General features: G+C 40.4%; 5 protein-coding genes across 5 annotated transcripts; 1 reads left to right on the top strand and 4 right to left on the bottom strand.

Annotated features, from left to right (window-relative positions):
- Positions 1-2,133: 2,133 nt before the first annotated feature.
- AK88_03773 (uncharacterized protein) lies at positions 2,134-3,231 on the bottom strand (the record flags this gene model as incomplete). Its single annotated transcript, XM_012481383.1, has 1 exon — positions 2,134-3,231. One exon carries the CDS (start codon positions 3,229-3,231, stop codon positions 2,134-2,136), a length of 1,098 nt encoding a protein of 365 aa, XP_012336806.1.
- Positions 3,232-5,533: 2,302 nt separating this feature from the next.
- On the top strand, positions 5,534-8,680 carry AK88_03772 (uncharacterized protein; the record flags this gene model as incomplete). The annotated part of the gene is made up of 1 exon (XM_012481382.1): positions 5,534-8,680. The coding sequence occupies one exon, from the start codon at positions 5,534-5,536 to the stop codon at positions 8,678-8,680; it is 3,147 nt and encodes a 1,048-aa protein (XP_012336805.1).
- A 636-nt stretch (positions 8,681-9,316) lies between these two features.
- Positions 9,317-11,974, bottom strand: AK88_03771 (methionine-tRNA ligase; the record flags this gene model as incomplete). The annotated part of the gene is made up of 1 exon (XM_012481381.1): positions 9,317-11,974. One exon carries the CDS (start codon positions 11,972-11,974, stop codon positions 9,317-9,319), a length of 2,658 nt encoding a protein of 885 aa, XP_012336804.1.
- Positions 11,975-14,155: 2,181 nt separating this feature from the next.
- AK88_03770 (uncharacterized protein) lies at positions 14,156-16,713 on the bottom strand (the record flags this gene model as incomplete). Its single annotated transcript, XM_012481380.1, has 12 exons — positions 14,156-14,194; positions 14,327-14,399; positions 14,523-14,615; positions 14,715-14,827; positions 14,945-14,992; positions 15,114-15,160; positions 15,289-15,352; positions 15,474-15,561; positions 15,687-15,820; positions 16,074-16,218; positions 16,408-16,515; positions 16,664-16,713. The coding sequence occupies 12 exons, from the start codon at positions 16,711-16,713 to the stop codon at positions 14,156-14,158; spliced, it is 1,002 nt and encodes a 333-aa protein (XP_012336803.1).
- An 860-nt stretch (positions 16,714-17,573) lies between these two features.
- AK88_03769 (uncharacterized protein) lies at positions 17,574-18,110 on the bottom strand (the record flags this gene model as incomplete). Its single annotated transcript, XM_012481379.1, has 1 exon — positions 17,574-18,110. One exon carries the CDS (start codon positions 18,108-18,110, stop codon positions 17,574-17,576), a length of 537 nt encoding a protein of 178 aa, XP_012336802.1.
- Between the last annotated feature and the right edge of the window lie 691 nt (positions 18,111-18,801).

Below are 18,801 nucleotides of genomic sequence, written 5' to 3'. Positions count from 1 at the left end.
TCACCCTTTGTGCATTTGGTTTCACCTACTGGGCATTTGCCATCACCCTTTGTGCATTTGGTTTCACCTACTGGGCATTTGCCATCACCCTTTGTGCATTTGGTTTCACCTACTGGGCATTTGCCGTCACCCTTTGTGCACTTGGTTTCACCTACTGGGCATTTGCCATCACCCTTTGTGCATTCAGATACGCAAGGCGCACTACAGTCGGTGCAACTTTGTGGGTCAGCATTCTCACTGGTCACCTTGCTGCTGGGCGGCACGGGCACCCTCAAATTGGTCTTCTGCGAATTTGTGACGCCCACCTTGGAGAAGCCGACGCTTCCTTCCTTTTGCGCGCCTTCAAACTGGTTTAGAAAAAATAAACAAAAAATTAGGCATACGGCGTTTCTCATCTTGGATTTCGTCAAGGGGAACTCTGATTTGGGGAATTTTTTGCAAAGAAATCACGTGGAAAAAAAATTTATATTAAACTTTTCTTTTTCGAGTGTAGTTTTGGAAATATTCGAAAATGGTATTGTATGGAATAATCGATTGGCGATTTCGCTTTTGGCTATTTGCTTTTAGCTATTCGCTTTTAGATTTGCTTTTGGTATTCACAAAAATATTTTTAAAAAAAATAATAAAATAAAATAAAAAACAAAAAAATAAATAATTGATAAAACTAACAAAATGGCGCGATGAATATTTTTTGCCGTCAGCAGAGCTTTTCATTTAATTTTGGAATATGTTGCGGAGGTGAAAAGTTATTTTAAACAGGTTATCATATTTATTATAAAATGCTGCTCCGTCGGCGCACGTTAGTTTTACCGCCCTGGAAGGAATACACACACATGCATAAACGGCGCGCTCACAGAGGTGAACGATTACCCCGGCAATTTTGCAAAACTAGCGACGTGTCACTGCCCATACTGCACCCCACAATTGGGCAGCTCAGAAAATTAACCGCATACGGAAAAAAAAAAAAAAAAATATGGAAATATATTTCAACAGTTAAAATGAAACATATTTCACAGAAAGAAAAACATCAGAAAAAAAACAAAGGAACACGACAGAGGCCTCTCCTCAGAGAAATTAACTGGCGGGGGCAGACGATTTTGCCTTTGTTCGCTTTCTTCCATATAAACTTTCTGCCTTTCCACATGTGCAATTTTTAATCGTTTTCTGATTGTCCAACATGTATGCTGCTGTTGATTCAACGCCTCCTGATTTTTTCCTACAGAACTTTTAAATCATTAAAAGGAAATACTTTTACAAATTAGAAAATTTAATTACGTTTACCCAGAATGGAAAGTTGTCCTTTTACTTTTTTTTTTTTTTTTTTTTTTTTTTCCTTCTGTTGGAGGGAAAACCCCCTCCCTCCCCATTGGGCAAAACTATAAATTAATTACACTTCTTAAAACAGCCACGCTCACATCCCCTCGGCTCCCACATTTTAATTTTTGCCAAGTGAACGCATTTCGGTATTTATATAGGAAATCTTGTGTGCAGCATTAATTGCCATTTCTTGTGCACCATTTTTTTCTTGCTTTTTTACAAAACGAGCAAATTGTGCCCTATTTACTAACAAGGCGGAAGAAAAGACCTCTGGCATCTGCGCGAACGTTCCCCTCCCCTTTGTGCACTGTTTTGCGCACACGGAATGCTCCCCCCTTTTTTTTTTAATGACCATATCAACTCCACAATGCAAAAGGGAACAAATATTCGAAGTACACTTCTTAACCATTTTCATCAATTTGCTAAGAGGAATAACTCAAGTCCCCGCTCTCCTGGGGGGGGATGCTCAATCGATTCTGCCACTCACCCCCAAATGGGTACACAACTGCCTGTGCAATACAAAAAAGGGTAAAAATTTTTCATGACAGGATAAACAAGTATACAAAACACCTAAACAATGCGACATGTGTATTGCTCCACTCCACAATCACACCTTACATAATTCACCTACATGAAATACAAACTGGAAGGAGTTCCTTTTAAAGATCATGTAGCAGGGTTTGTCATTTTGTCCGTCCCCTCTTTGTCGTACTTTCAAATGTCCATTGTGTAAAAAATAATTATATCCCGTTAATTACACATGTGGGCATATTTCACAGCCGCACTGGCACTACGTGCATACAAGGTTATGAAGTGTCATCTGTTACACCAGGGTTCCTTTTTATGTGTGTTTAAATCAGTGGTGAAAATTTTAATAAAGTATTGGGCCAACGTTCTTACCTCATCATGCTCTCCGTGTTCTTCCAGCATGTTAATCATCGTGTCGACTAAAGCACTGGCTGCCTTCTTAATTTCATTCGCCTGTTTATAATCTCCCATGAGCAGATCATTGGCCTTGGTATCACTTGTTGAAACTGAGCTTTTTCCTTCTGCCCCATCTTCCTGTTCGTACACACTTCCCACTTGTTGCCCTTCCTCGTTTGCCTCTTCCATATGATTTGTATTCATAAGCATGATATTGTTTTGTCCCCATGGATGTCCGCCGCTCCACTTACGTATCTCCATTTTTACTTCATCCGTGTCGATGTTTCTCTGTGCCTCATCATTTGTCTCATATTTTTTATGATGATAAGGTCTTGCACACTCCGTGCTTTCTGCCTCGGTTTGTTCTGACTCGTTTGTTTCGTCCCAATTCAGCTCTTCTCTCGCTGCATCCTCCACCTGTTCGAAATCAATCTGCTCGTGGTCTACCTCCTCATCGTCGTCCGCTTCATCGTCGTCCACTTCATCGTCGTCCGCTTCATCGTCGTCCGCTTCATCATCGTCCACTTCATCATCGTCCTCATCATCGTCGTCTTCGTCCTCATCTTCGTCCGCTTCATCATCGTCCGCTTCATCGTCCTCCACTTCATGGTCCTCCACTTCATCGTCGCCCAATTCACCATCACCCCCCGAGGCTGACTCACTCACAGAGTTAACACTTTCTTCATGCTCCTCAATTTGCACAAGGACCGTATCACCGCGCTCATCCAAGGTACCTTCCTCCGTTTCGTCCCTCCCCACATGGGTGTCCAACTCACCCTTTCTGGGACTGTCCCCCTCTACCTCTACACCACCATTGCCTCTTTCACATTCTTTCATATCCTTCTCACGCCTTGCCTTGTCATTATCTACTAAACCAGTTGTTAAATTCCCAAGTGTGTGACTCGTAAATTTTCCGCTTGCCAGTTTGTTCTCACGTGTAAGTATCAGCAAGATGATGAAGAAAAAAGAAATGTGGTTTATGCTTTTCATTTTCATAAGCGGTGCGTTGGAGAAAAAAAAAAAAAAAAAAAAAAAAAATTCCACTTTGACAACTGCAATAAGGTGAAGAACAACCTATTCATGGGTGAGCGCCACCAAATTGTGCCACCCGCTTCTTCAACATTGTTAAGTGTTTTTTTCTTTCCACACATGTAGTCTTGGCCTGCTACACTCCACACATATCGCTCTTTTTTCTTAAAAACGGTAAGGATAAAACAAAAAATGCTTTAACCCCTCTGCATGCACGAAAATGAACTCCACATGTCGGTTCAAAAAAAAAAAAGCCTTTTTCAAATTTGTTCCATCTTAACTACGTGACAACACATTTGCTAAGCAGTCATACTCGCCTAGATTGTCGGGGAAGAACAAAAGGAAAACGAAAAAATAACAAAAAGATACATTAAATGCTGTTCCAATGCACTGTGTTAACATGTGTCCCTTTTTTTTATTTTTTTTTTACACTTTTCCAAATTGACAAAAAGTGTAGAGTCGAATATTTCTCTGCATTGGAAGTAGATCACTATGTGGCAAAAAAAAAAAAAAAAATGATTCCATCCTGTTTCACAATTTCAAGTGAGACCACAAAGTGGACGCACCAACATTTGATCATAAATTTCAGTACGCATGCCTTCCTTCTACCCATCCACATGGATGCGGGGATAAAAAAAAAAAAACAAGTTACACGGTTGCATTGGCTAAGAGCATTTTTCCTTTCCCCCCCAAGTGGAGTACAACATTCAGTCTGGAATGCTACCTACCACAAGTAAGAGGACACATGTCTCCACACAAAAGCCAAAGGATAAGAAAAGAATGAAGTAGAAATAACAGCTGCAATATAGAAGACAATATCCGAACAGGTTGGACGTTCACTAGCAAACCGCGTCTTTCCATTTTATCAAACATGCCAAATAAAGATAATTCGTATGGTGGCCCTAAAAAGCTGCTGCTGGCTGACCGCCGTAAACAGCCTTTCACCCCCATCCTGTTTATATGTGTTATGTATGGACCGAAATAAACTTCAACAGATGATGTGGTACTTTGTAAAAAACGTCTCTCCAACAATACCCCAGTTAGAACCACAACCAATGTATCTACCAATGGAAATTTTTTCAATGTTTTTTTTTTTCTCGCAAAATGTATGTAAGCCGCTTCCTTTTTTTCCCTCTCCCCAATTTGTACCAAGTGAGCCTTTATCACTCCGCTGAGTCGAACAAAAAAAAAAAAAAATACATAAACACACCCAGTGGGCTACTTCCAAGCGGGATGGCAGAAAAGGAAAAAAAGACGCAACCAACCATTTGGCCCTAACTGTGCAAACGTTTAGGAACCCCCCAAGGGGTGCCCCCACCTGGGAAAAAAAAAAAAATACAAAAATGTGCACACATAGGTAACATCAACATATGCGTAGAGTACCACGGACAGGCGTTCTTCTCTTCCATACTACTCTTCACACCAAAGGTAGCCATTCAAAATGCTGCTGAATTGTTCTTTCCCATTTCAGATCCCCCTTTCAACGTATCTTTCTCATTCGAATTATATTAGCCCCCTCCAACCTCCAATTGGTGAATCCGTTGTTCACGCCAATTAGGAAGAGGCCCCCTGTTGACAATCTACGCATATGGAGACTGTTCTACTTGTGAAGTGAAAAAACGCACATGCGTTTATGTACCTACGTGTAGCTCTGTTTCTCCTTTTTTTTCACCCTTTTGACTTCCTCAGTGCAAGGTTAGAGAGGGCAACCGCGCAAAACAACAGCAACGGGTTGTGGTGCTTTTCTCCATTGGCCATATAAAAAAAAAAACAGGGCAAACGGAGGAGGGTACGCATGCTAAGCGAGTGGTACATACATATATATATAGGTACTTACATGTGTGTATATTTTTTTTTCTCCTGTTCAGTGACTAGTACATTTGGCACCCACTAAAAATTGCCGCTTCGCTTATGAAGGAACTTATACGTACCCCCCAACCCCTCGAACTCCCACCCTATTCCTTCTTCATACTTCTGACGCTTTTACACTTCTTGCGCTTTGTTCTCCACCCACTGAGTAAACCCAAAGAATGTTTTTTTCCCCTTTTTTTTTTTTAAATTCCCCCACCCCATCCCTAGTGTGAAATGTTACATTTTTTCTAGTGCAAAAAATAGTGCATGCTGTCGTTTGGCTAGCAGATGGTGTTGGTCACTTTCGATAAGACTCCTACCTGTGCCTCACAATTCATATAATACATACGTGTGTACATACGTAACAACTGTGGTCCCGTTTATCCCCACCGCTCTCCTACTTACTACCCTTATGAACGAGAAAACTGGAGAGAATTTTCCCTTCGCCAAAAACCATGGCATCGATTACCTATTCAGAAAAAACATACATAGCATGGACGGCATCAAAGGGAAAATAAAAACCATCTACGAAGATTTTCATGTGCATGAAATTACCAGAAACAACAACATTTTGCACTTGGAACAATTCATACATGGAAAAAAAATTAATCAAATCATTCACCAGAATGAGGAAGACGAGAGGCAAAAATTAATCAGCAGCATCTCCAAAACGGATTTACACCTACATGTGCTAGCCAAGTATGTAAACAAAAATGATGTGAACACATTCAAGCAATTTCTAACCCTGTTACACGATATATATCAGTTAAAAGTGAAGAGTGAGGCGGGTGAATTACCGCAGGAGGCAACGAGGGAAGGCTTGGACAAAGTGTCCATTCCGTACTGTCTCTTTATACACCTCGATGAGATGCCTACTCGGGAGAAGTCCCATTCAAATGAACATCAGGATGTCGTTCACGATGAAGAACCCACCGATGGAAACAAAGCAGCGCGAAGAAACATCCACCATGTTATAAAACAATATTACCCATTTCTCTTGACCGAGACGAAGAATGTCCCCCAGAGCCAAGGTGTCCTTGCGCATGGAAATATACTACAAGGCAATGCCAACAGTAACAATAACAATAACATTATAGAGCTCACCAAAGCAAAAAAGACTGATGTACACATCAGCGCCATACAAATTTACCCCTCCTTTAACTGCCTAAAAACTATTTTGCCACAAGATATATTTAATAAATTAAAAGGACATGCAAAGAAATCTCGAATCAGCCAAAACGACCAACTGGAAAATATTATCTGCCAAAAGTTGGACCAAATGGAAGAAAAAAAAAAAATCACAAAATTACCTGAACAGGTTAGGAAGTTTCACCGAGAAAATTTTGCCACGGATATCCCTTACGCTGCAGAGGGATTCATCGAAAATAAGAAAAGGAAAATTGAGTACGGGCCTTTGTCTCAGACTTCCCATGGCAACTACACATGGGGGGTGAACACGCCGAGGGAGAATAAAAAGGGGCAAGGCGAAGCGGAAGGCATAACCACTACGCCAAACCTTTGTGAGGGACCCGTGCGTGACAATTCCAAAGACGCAACGCACGGAGGTGACCCCCCAAAAGAGACCACCCCAACATGTGACGAGCATGGCGTGCCCACCAACAGAAATACTTCCCCCTCGGGTTCTAATAAAAATGGTGACAAGGGTCACACCCCTTTCAACCAGCTTAACTACGAAGAACACTCCGAAAATGACGGAGGGCGAAACTTCCTGGATAAGCTGAACGACCACAGGAAGAAGAAAAGCGAACAAAAAAAGGGAAAGAATTATCTACACTTCAATTTGTACAAAGAAAACAAAGACATATGCGAAGTGCTACACAAAATAAAAGTAAATTTAAAAAAAAAAAACGGAGACATATCATACTGTGGGATTAAGGATAAGAGGGGTATAACGGTGCAAAGGTTTTGCATCCACAGGGCGAAGATGCTCGATTTGTTTAAGCTTATAATGGGGGGCGACTCTGACAGCCACGATAGAAGCCACGATAGAAGCGACCATAGAAGCGACGATAGGAGTGGTTCCCGCTCCTGGTGCAACAATGTCTACGTGTCCAACCTCAGGTACAGAAAAAAAAAACTATCCCTGGGCGATTTGAAGGGGAACTTCTTTAAGGTCCTAATCAGGGGTGTGCAGGACACCTCGGAGGAAAAATTCTCCGCCCTCGCCGAAAACTTTAAAAAGGCAGGATTCGTAAACTACTTCGGCCACCAACGATTTGGCAGTAAAAAAATAAAAAATTACGAAATTGGAATTTGCATACTGAAGAAGAATTACAAGCAGGCTCTCTTCCACGTCATTGAGAATGCTGGGCTGGACAACTCCAAGAAGAGTCGCCTCATTAAGTACTTGAACGACTTGGAAGCGACAAATGGGGTGGAAGACAAAAGTGATGCGGTCGTTCTGACCACACACAATGATGAGTCATCACATGCGAGGAAAGACGAGAAGGATGATCAGGAGGAAGCAGACCAAAAAGACGCGCATCAAAAGGAAGACCCAATCGTATGTGTTGAGAACGCCCCTCTGCCCACACCAAATTGTGAAAAAGGAAAAAACTTTTTTAAAAAAAAAAAAGAAAAAAAAATGAACGGAACACCACACAGAACTGTAAAAGAAGAGCAAAACCAACTTCCAAAAGAAATTTCAGAAATAATAAACTCCATTTCGAGCCACTCCCATGTAGAAAAAACAATTTTGTGCTCCTTAAAAAATGATAAAAATTTTAAAAATGCATTCATGAATTTACCCAAGGATATATTTTCCCTCTTTATACATTCTGCTCAAAGTCTTATATTCAACATCCTTGCGGATATTCGAATGAAGAAGTATGGCTTTGGTGTTGTGGTAGGCGATCTTATCGATTCCACTCGTAATAGTGAAGAAGTTCTAACCAGTGATAGTTCCACTGAGCATTACTCAGATGAGACGGAAGAAGACGAACCTTTATACGAAACAAACATAATCCCAGTGACACATGAAAACATTTCCCTGTACGATATGTACGATGTCGTTTTACCTTTACCTGGAGATAAGAATTTTGTGTTTCCTCCAAACCTCACGGAAGAATACAAATCTGTGTTGAGCAATTTGCACTTATCATTAGATTATTTTCGATCCGAAAAAAACTTCTTCAGCGCGCCAGGCGGGTATAGAAAGGTCGTTGTAAAACCTCGTGATTTCAAGTCCCTTTTTATTAAAAGTGACGGAGCGGGTGGGGGCAGGATTCCCTTCATAAGGAGTGATTTGAGCAGGCTGCTGGAGCAGGAGGGGTGGGCCGCCAATTCGGCCATCAATTCCGCGACCAATTCAGCAGCGGCGAGTGATGAGTCAAAAGGGGACGCTGCCAACCCCACACCTATAACGCACATGGAGGACGACATGCAAACACACATCACCTTCGTCCAGAGTGACGTGTACCACGAGCATTTAATTAAGGAGGTACCCAATTATCGAACGACGGCCTCTATCCTTTTGACTTGCTCCCTGCCCAAATCGTCCTACATCACGGTGGCACTCCTGGAGGTACTGAACAGTTAGGCGGTGCATAAGCAGAGGCAGGTTGACCACTGGACAGCTACACATGGAAGTTTGTCTCGCAAGCTAGTTTTGTGAAGCAGGTTCGGGTGCAGAGTTACATATAACCTCCTGCCCCATCCGTCTCCATATACATTTTTTTGAAGCGGTTAAGGGTAGTGAACCCCGCGCGTTGTGTATTCACGTGTCATGTGGCTCAGATCCCAATTGGGTTTTCACAAAAGGGGGCCCCTTGTCAAGTGCTTGCGTTGCAGACAGCTCCCAGATGGGAAACTTCCCTCTTTTTTCATTTACGAATTTAATATTTTTCTTTTTTTTAATGAGGTGTCTTATATGGAGAGACACAATTTAGGTTTATATATCATTTTAACTTTTTTTTTTTTTTTTTTTTTTTTGTTACTTTTCCAAATATTAATAGGTGTTAAATGCAAAAGGACCAGCTTAGGAAAAAAAAAAAAAAAAAAAAAAAAAAAACAATTGTACACATAAGGCACAGATGCATCCCGCTGAGATGTTTTCGCACCCGTCCGTATGCTATGCAAACCCTTTTTTCGTTTCTGCGTGTGTTATGAAAACCGACTTGATGGTGCGGTGGTTGAAGTGGGTAGCCACGCCGCTACAACGCAGCTAGCCCGCGGGTCAAAAAAACTTGAGGGGCCCGCTGCTCTGCGTCGAGTGGTACAAGGGCATGTCCTCAGATGAGGCGAAAACCAAGGGCACGGTCTTCTCGAAAAAACAATGACCATTAATAATGGAGAGCTCCAAGGAGTTGACCTCCTTCTTGGTTAAATTGTCCCGCTGCTTTACAAGCGTTTTGTAATTCTTGGCCTTAATTAATGTGCCCGTCTGTATATGCGTCTCCCTCTCAAATGTAAACACTTCCTTGTTCACATGAGGGATGATAGCATTAACGGTGATGTTGTTAATGGTGATGGGCTTTATATTCATAATCGCAGCAGTGAACATATTGATGCAGTTGGGAGGTGTGGGCAGGTAGAGGACAGCGAGGTGCTTCTCATTGTCATCGACCTCAATTTCAAAAATGGTCGCCCCTTTTTGACTTTCTTCCGCCTTGACAATACTCACAATTTTACACACACGCATGATGACCTTTTGAATTTTTATCTGGGCACTTTCCACTTCGAATTTTTTAAATAAAATATGATCATTATTAATGTATGCCCCTTCTTGAAGATTATTCAACCAGGGGTTCAAATCAACAATGCTTTTCTTGGGGGTATTTAATTTTTGAAAAATTTGAGAAGCAATGGAGGGAATAAAAATATCCAAATAATGGGCAATTAAATAAATAGCTTCCATCATGATCCTAATGATGTGTAATTTTTTATTTTGCTCTTCATTTGTATATTTCCATGGAGCCAACTCGGTAAGGAACTTATTTAAATCTTTACACACATGTACTGTTTTCTCACAACACACTTGGACACAATAAGTCTGCATATGAAATTCCACTCGGTTTATAAAATGTAGCAAACTGAAGGGCAAATCAATATTATACTCTTCAAAAAGGGGAGGGATCTTAGACTCATTTGATAGCTGACAAAGGGATAATGTCCTCTGGACTAAATTTCCAATCGTGTCCGCTAAATCAGAATTACACATGTCTACCAAATTATCAATATCGAAGCGCATGTCGAATCCTTTCTTGGTTTCCTTAATGACATGGAAGCGAAAAGCATCTGACCCATATGCTTCAATTATTTCCACGGGGTTTATCACATTCCCTAATGACTTGGACATTTTTTTTCCATCCCCTGATAAGACAAAGCCATGGCAAAATACACTCTTTGGTAAATCCAAATTCACGGACATGAGAATTGTGGGAAAAATAACTGTGTGAAACCACACAATATCTTTTCCGATCAGGTGAACATCTGCTGGCCAAAAATTCTCCTTCCCCTCCACAATGAAGCAATTAGAATAATAATTTATCAAAGCATCCATCCATACATACATAACATGCTTGTTGTCACTGGGCACGGGAATTCCCCAGGAAAATTTCGTCCTACTACAGGACAGATCTGCCAAAGGTTCCTTTAATCTCTGTAAAATTTCGTTCCTCTTTTGTTCAGGTTGAATAAATTGAGGATTCTCAAGTATATAATCGATTAACCTTTGCTGATATTTTGACATTTTAAAAAAGTAGGATGATTCTTTCATTTTTTCTAATTTTATATTATTCAGGGGGTCCCTATAATTCATTAATTTCGCTTCGTTCTCGGGGACATATGTCTCCTCACGCACATTATACCACCCTTCATATTCACCCAAATAAATATCTTCATTCTTTTCACACTTGGACCAAATTTCTTGTGCAATCTTTTTATGCTTATCACAAGTTGTTCGCACATAGTAGTCCTCATCTACATGTAATAATTTATTTAACTCTTTAAATTTAAGTACATTTCTATCACACAATTCTTGTGGAGTGATATTATTTCTTGAAGCCTGATTTGCAATCTTCATTCCGTGCTCATCAGCACCTGTGGTGAAAAAAACCCTCCTCCCTATATTCTTATGATACCTAGCTATGGCATCCGCCAAAACTATTTCGTAAGCATGACCAATGTGTGGGTCCCCATTCACATAATTAATTGCTGTAGTTATGTAAAATTTTTCATTTTTCAAATAAGAGTTAATATTCTTCTCGTGAATTTTGGAAATAAATAAATTATAAATATTTTTATATTTGTAAATATGTTCTACGTCTTTTAAAATCTTCTGCACATCCTCCACCTGATTTATCTTTTGTATATATTCACTTATGTGTACCCAACTCTCTGGGCACACTTCTATATTGCAATGGGTTAGAGAGATGTATACAAAAATATCGGCTAACGTCATCTGGTCATTATTGCCCCCTTCAGAATCTTGTCCCGAGCTACATATGAAATTTTTATTTTGATTTTCCTTTAAATAACTCTCGAGCTCATCTAGACTGTCAATTATTTTCTTCTTGTTCAGCACTTCTATGTGCTTCTCGAACAGATCACTCCATTCTACCCATGACATGTACAGCCGTAGCTTATTGTCAAGGCACTTTTTACTTTCCGCATTGCGTAACCGATGCAACAGGAAACATATTGCCTTGGTTGAACTCACGTAATTGTTTTCGTACACCAACAGAGGCTTGTTATTCACTACGAGACTTTTCTCAATGTCAAAACTCCGTGTGTAGAAAAAGTCGTCGCACAGTTCCACGGGGAAACTGTAAATGTGAGCCGCCAGCATGCATTTTACCGTGTGGGGGAAATACTTGTGCGGGTATAAAATCATGTTTTATGTGGGGAGGGGGGGGGGGGGGGGGAAATCTTGAGCGTTCGGGTGAGGGAGTCGCTCCTTTACCGCTTCGTGACCACTTCGTGACCGCTCCGTTGCCGTTCCGTTATCGCTTCGTCGGGCGTGGGGGGATGGACAATTTTTCCACACGTCCGTTCAGGCGATTTCGTAATATGCACGGATATTCACACGAAGCTGCTCCTTTGCTTTGCTGTTCTTTTCTTCTTTTTTTTTTTTTATTTTTTTTCAAACCTATTTACTTTTACTGTATGATTGGCTTGAGAAAAAGAAACGTGTTCATGTGATAGGAGTAACAAGTCTCGGGAGTTCCTTTCTAACATTGCAAATAAATGGGGTGGGGTGCAAAAGGGGAGTTGGAACAAGGGGAAAATGAACTTGGGGGGGGGCCTGGTAACACTGTTTTCTACGTGCGATGTACGTTGGGGTGGGGGTAACACGAACGAGCGAGAAATAATTTTGTTCATAAAAATATATATCTGGGGTTATATATAAATCTTGCTTATGCCTCTTTTCTCGTAAGTTAAATATGAAACTGAACACTGAAGCTCCGTTGCCGCTAAAGTTCCTTCTAAAATTTTTGGTTCTACCTTATCACTTGGTAAAAATAAAAGTTCTTTGTTAAAACAAAATATTAATACTGTTAATGCGATAAGCTCAGAAAAACAAAATTTTTTTTTTTTTTGTGTTACATTGTATGTTTTCCAATTGGAATTTTCAAAGTGCATGGGTGGGAACCAGGAATGAAAATGATCACTAGGGAAATTTTTTTTTTAAATGAAAACAATTTTTGTATGGTATTCCGCATGGTGTGGTGGGTGCGTAAATCAACCATTTGTGCTACATAAAAAATGGTTATACATTTTTTTTTTTTTTTGCTACTCTTTTTAATGCTCATGTAAATAGGAACGGAGGGTAGAGTTTGGAAAAGATTGCGGGGAAAAAAAACAAAACATCGCATCAGGCGCGTGCCGCACTTGCTCCCTAAAATAACGTAACCCGTAACCCCTACTTATAATCCTTAAGCCGCCTAGCCCTAGGCGTGCGCATACAGGTGCTTGTATATTATTATAAAACAAGGAGCAAATTTTATTCGCCGGAATATTGCCTCATTGCACATTTCCGACTCCCGCACGAAATATGTATCTCCATGCATATGTCCGTAACAACTGCTATGAGAAGGAAACACACAAATTAAAAGTGATCATAAATCCACCCCTTTTCTTACACGCTTGGGCTCTATGCTTTTTTTTTTTTTTTTAGCGAAACCCTTTTCGCCGCGTCGGCACAGAAAAAATTTTACGCGCTGCCCTACCATCGCATTTTTTGCAGCAACGTGCGGATTTGTTCTCCGCTCTTATGTGCTCCTTTTCCTTTTTTTTTGTTGCCCCTTTTTATTTTCCTTTTTTTGCCCCATTCTTATTCTCATATTTTTGCCCCATTCTTATTCTCATATTTTTGCCCCATTCTTATTCTCCTTTTTTCCCTCGCTTTTTATGTTCCTTTTTCACCCCCCTGCTTATGTTCCCTTTTTTTGTTGTCTCATTTTGCTTATCCCCCCATGCATCCATATCTATGCACACAACTGCTTAAGTTGAAATTTTAGTTGCACAAAATTCACACGTATTGTTGCTCTGGGTAGAGGGGAACTTCTTGCAACGCGGGAGAATTTGAGCCGACGCATATGGATGTGCTGTGCATACACATAATAGCTTTTCATGTGCATGCAACTTTTCCTCGTCGCGAACTTGACAGATCAGAGCTATTACATTTTTGTGCAGTTTTCTTTTCTTTTCTTTTTTTTTTTTAAAGCTTATTTGGTACCAACAGAGTTACGGGAAAAAAAATAAACATAAAAAACAAAACAAGCTGAAGTGGGATGAAGTGAAAAAAAAAAAAAAAAAAGGATGAAAAGGGGGTGGAAGCTTTCCGCTTCGGCCTTTTGCACCCGTATATATATTTTTTTCTTCTTAACACTTACAGTTACAAAACAACTGCAACAGCGCTGCACGCGCGAAGGACCCAAACTGACGCGCCTCCGCCGTGTCGCGTCGTCTGGAAAATGGGAACTATGCGAACATACACGCTTTGATTAACAAAGTAAAAAAGTAACAACAGACATGGTGCAAAAAAAAGGAAAAAAAAAAAAAATTCCCCGTCCTATTTCTCGTGAAAGTATATATCGATGTATTCCAGCGCCTGTAAGGTGGGAGAGAAACACAGTTCACCATTTGGCCATTTCGCAGGGGAGCTACAAAAACGCGTGTTCACATATGCGTACAGAGCTACGCAAAGTAGAGGCACACTTGAACGAACACTCATTTTCCCTACCTGGGCGACATGCTCGTCATCCTTCATGCTCAACAAAACAGTTTTGAATTCTTGCGAAAAGGGACTACAGTGGCTTGGAAGTGGACATGCAAAAAAAAAAAAAAAAAAAATTTCGACGAAAAAAAAAAAAAAGCTTGTACCTCCCCACACTCTGCGCACTTTATGCACGCGGAAAAAAAGGATGCTCTTTACTCACCATTCAGGAATTTGATTATACAAACAGGACAATTTTAAAATGTCCAACCACGTGTTACACGCCTGGACATCCACCAAGTCATGATTCGTTTTCCTGAGAATAAATTTCGCACAAAAATTATATTATCACATAATCGGCGATAAATTGTGTACAAGGCTTTTTTGCGTTTCCATTTCTGCATTAGCAACTTACTTGATGATTGCATTAAGGTCAAAGTACATTTTTGTCCAGGCAAAAAGACTCAAAGTCTTTGAGGACAATTTTATCGAGGTCCTATTTTTTATTAACTCGTTTATTAGTCGTATCTACGGAAGGGTGCAACGTATAGTTAAAAAATATGCCCATTGGTTTGTTAAAGCAACATGGGATCCTGGGGCATCACCACAACTTCGCTCAGGTGTGCCATTCGCTCAATTCATTACAATTATTTTTTCCACGTTGCATTCGTATAACTTGAGTAATTCTTCATTCTACATTTGTAAAAAAAAAAGGAAAAAACAAAATACAGTTAATTATGCATAGTAGTGGAACCACAAAATGACCCCCTGTTCCCCGCTTTGTGTCTTTTTTTTTTTTTTTTTTTTTTCGTACCTCCGGTTTCATCTCCTTCACGGTGTGATAAAGGTACAAGTTATTTTCTGCGAAAAATTGTTATGGGAAAGGCATAAGTAGGTATATATATAAGTAACCCTATGTGTCTTCCGTTCGACACAGATGAAAAATGACCTACAAATGTAACACCACCTCCTCCGTGTGTAAAACCAACCTAACAGCAAATTGTGAATTTCGTTCGTCAAATAAATACACATGTCATACGAATCGTCGTATATCTGCGAAGGGGGAGGGAGAGACAGGTACACAGGTGTATGTTTATGTGAACATATGGTTTTTGGCCAAGGTGTCCCTCATCAATCACTGCAGCCACATTTTTTTTTTTCATTTCGCACTTACTATCATGGCCTCCTGAAGAGAATTCTTTTCCAACATGAGCATGGCCTTTATGGTCACGGTGTAGAAGGAACTTTCAAGTTTTATTTGGCTACAAAGGAAGGGCAGGAAAAAAATAATAATAAATAAATACAGTGCGCAACGTATTGTGGAGTGGCCTCCAACAGCACAAAATCCCCCCGAACACACCACTGAGTACTTCCATATGGACATTACCTGTTCTGTCGTATGAAGGAAAATATTTCTCGAACATCGTAATATTTTTTTTTTTTTAAAAATTCTTCCATACATAACAAAATGTACTTGTTCGACGGAGGGCACAGGAGCCATCCGTTAAAATATTTAAGCAGCTTCGAAGAAATGGGTGTGTGTGGTTATAGTGAAGCGATTAGAAGAAGTGCACTTATTTGTGCACGTGTTTACGCACCTTTGTGAAGCTATGGGCGGGTACCAAATGGGGATCTTCACACATATACGGGCAAAGAATAACTTAAAGGCGTGCAGACGCTTGCACCTTGTTGTACGTCTACCCTTATTTTACTCTAATCCCTGTTATCCCCCCCCCCCCTTTCCACTTCCACACTAATGGAGCGGTCTGGTTACCTCCTGTGCCTCATTCAGCTGCTTCGTCCTCAGGATGAAAATAAAAAATAAATTAACATCTTGCTGTGTGTTTAAGTTCCTCCCAAAATTGTAGTACAGATTGAGCAGGTGCAGGGACAGCTTGTAATCTTCTTCCGTTTTGGACCTACAACAGGATTATTATAGAGGTGAGGCTTTGTTCTCTCTATTTCATTTGCTGCTATAATTGTTAGGGTATTTGTCGTTGCAGCCACATTGTTCCCCTCTCAGCGGATGGTGTCTCCTTCCACATGTCGCCACTAGTTTTTTTTTTTTTTTTTTCTTCTCCCCATGTGGAGCGTCAAATTGTGCATACAGTTTGAGGACGTCGAACAAGTCGTTCATCCGTAGCCTGTGCATTTGGTTCTTCTTCGCGTAGTTTTCCAGCGTGTCAATTTTGGACTTGATTAGCGCTGTGTTGAAGCTGCGGGGGAGAAGTAACGTGTACACACATGTTCATATATTACATGTGTAACGATTTACACACAAGTGCATGCATAGTGAACCCTAGGTACTCGCAAGCGGCACATCTCCTCACAATTTTCAATTTTTCGAATAATCCAATTCATTACCGCCTCGTTTGTAACGAATAAAAAGTGGGCCTTAACTTGACTCCCTTCATTTTATCATCCCTCTTGGCTATAGTGTGAAGTAAAAGAGGAGAAATATGCGACGGGGTGGTTGGGAAAACTACAAAACTGTTTCCTTTTCAAGCGGGAAATAAAAATTCACAACTTTGCAAAGCAGCAAATATTTCTACACATAAGTCCACACTTACATGTTTGCAAAAATGAAGCTGTTGGGTAAAGAAAGCCATGGCATCCTTGCGACGCACACAATTACTGCTATGTGTTTTTTTTTTTTTTATTCAGGATTGAATATTGTGCCCGCTTCAAAATGCTGAAAGTGAGCAATTTGTTAATTAAACATATTTTTTTTAATCACACTTAAAAGTTTGTTATGTTAAGAAATGAGAATGTCATTTTAAAAAAGCTGAATGGAAGGGACGCGAAAACAAATCAACCATTCTGAGGGAAACGCACCACGGGGGGATTCACACAGAGAGGCGGGTCAACAACGACAACAAAAAAAAAAAAAAAAAAAAAAAAAAAAAAAAACGGGAAGCGACGCTACATGTGCAGGTGCACATGAGATGGACAACAAAAAAGAGCAACGCGACAAGGGAAGGAAAAACAAAAACGATGAGCGGCATGGAGAAAAAAACACTTGCGTATGCGTACACATGTGCAGTGACACATACGAGCATACACGACGGGATACACAACAGGGGCGTTGCAATAGCCCCATGGGCTTACGTTTAAATGGGGAATTTGAAAAAAAAAAAAAAAAAAAATGATTTGTAAAGTTCGGCGAATGAATTTGTATATTTGTAAATTGGTACATTTGTAAAGTTGTAAACTTGTGACACTATACAGATATGGGCGGAAGAAACGAGACACAACATCACGTCACTCCAACACATCACTTGATGTTAGTGACGAGCCAGTCCAGGGCCTCCGTAATCCCCAGGTTCTTCGTAGCACTGGTGCTGAAAATAGCCCACTGCCGATCCCGTATCGACGTTAAATTTAAGTCCTTCGAAATCTGAGTAATAGAAAGACAATTCTTAACATCCTGCTTGTTTGCAAAAATGACCAGGAGTACTCCTTCCAAATCGGGCTCCTTCAGAATCATATTAATTTCCCATTTTGTATTGACCAAGCGTTCGCCATCTGAGCTATCAATGACGTAAATAATAGCATTTGTATTTTTATAGTAGCACCTCCAGTAGGGTCTAATGGACGACTGTCCCCCCAAATCCCACACCTGTAATTTTAAGTTCTTGTAGTTTACACTTTCTACATTGAAACCAATGGTAGGAATAGTTTGTACTATTTCGCCCAGCTGCAGTCTGTTCAGGATGGTCGTTTTTCCTGCATTATCCAGGCCTAATATGAGGATCCTGATTTCTCTATTTGAAAATAGGCGGGCCAGTATGGAGGAGAACACCATGCCCATCTTGCCTCCTCACTTTTTCGTACGTGTGTTTGTCTGTATGTATGTGTGTGCGTGTGTCGAGCGTGCCCCTGAGGAAAGGCCTTCACAATGTGCCGTGGCAACACAAGTGCTTATAAGGTGTCTAGGCACAAGTATGCTTACGTGTGTAGTGCACACATGTGTCTGGGTGATAGTCACTTGTAGGAATTTGCAGCGATTTGCATTTTTTTTTTTTTCCCCTCAAAAAAATGAAGCTCATTAGCTCATTTCGTGCACAAGGGGCAATTTGTTCCTTGTGATGAGGGCTGCATCCACGTGGGTGCTAGCTTTTTCCTTGCTACTTGTCCGGTGATCCTAATGTTGGTCTGTCAGCCTCGTGTTCGACGCTTTAGTTGTGTGAACCTCTCCAGTTGATGCCTCCCTGCTTTGTGTCTTTCCCTCCACCCTTGCCGAGGCCTCCAATATTATCCTTTCACAATTTCACAGAGTATATATATTTTTACACCCTAAACAGAGTACCATAAGGCGTGACGCGTCGCTTGTGTTTCGAATTTAAACGATATCATATGAGGTTTTGTTTTTTTTCGTTCTTTTTTTTTTTTTTTTTTTTTTTTTTGTTCCTTCTTTCCGTTTAAACGAGCATACATGTTAGCACTAATCGCGAAATGTTGGCCAACTTTATTTATTTATTTTTTTTTTTTTTTGCTTTCCA

The sequence above is a fragment of the Plasmodium fragile genome (genome assembly GCF_000956335.1).
Source record: "Plasmodium fragile strain nilgiri unplaced genomic scaffold supercont1.46, whole genome shotgun sequence".
Taxonomy (NCBI): Eukaryota; Apicomplexa; class Aconoidasida; order Haemosporida; family Plasmodiidae; genus Plasmodium; species Plasmodium fragile.
The sequence above is the reverse complement of the archived record's forward strand: the minus strand, read 5'-3'. Positions and strand labels throughout refer to the sequence as shown.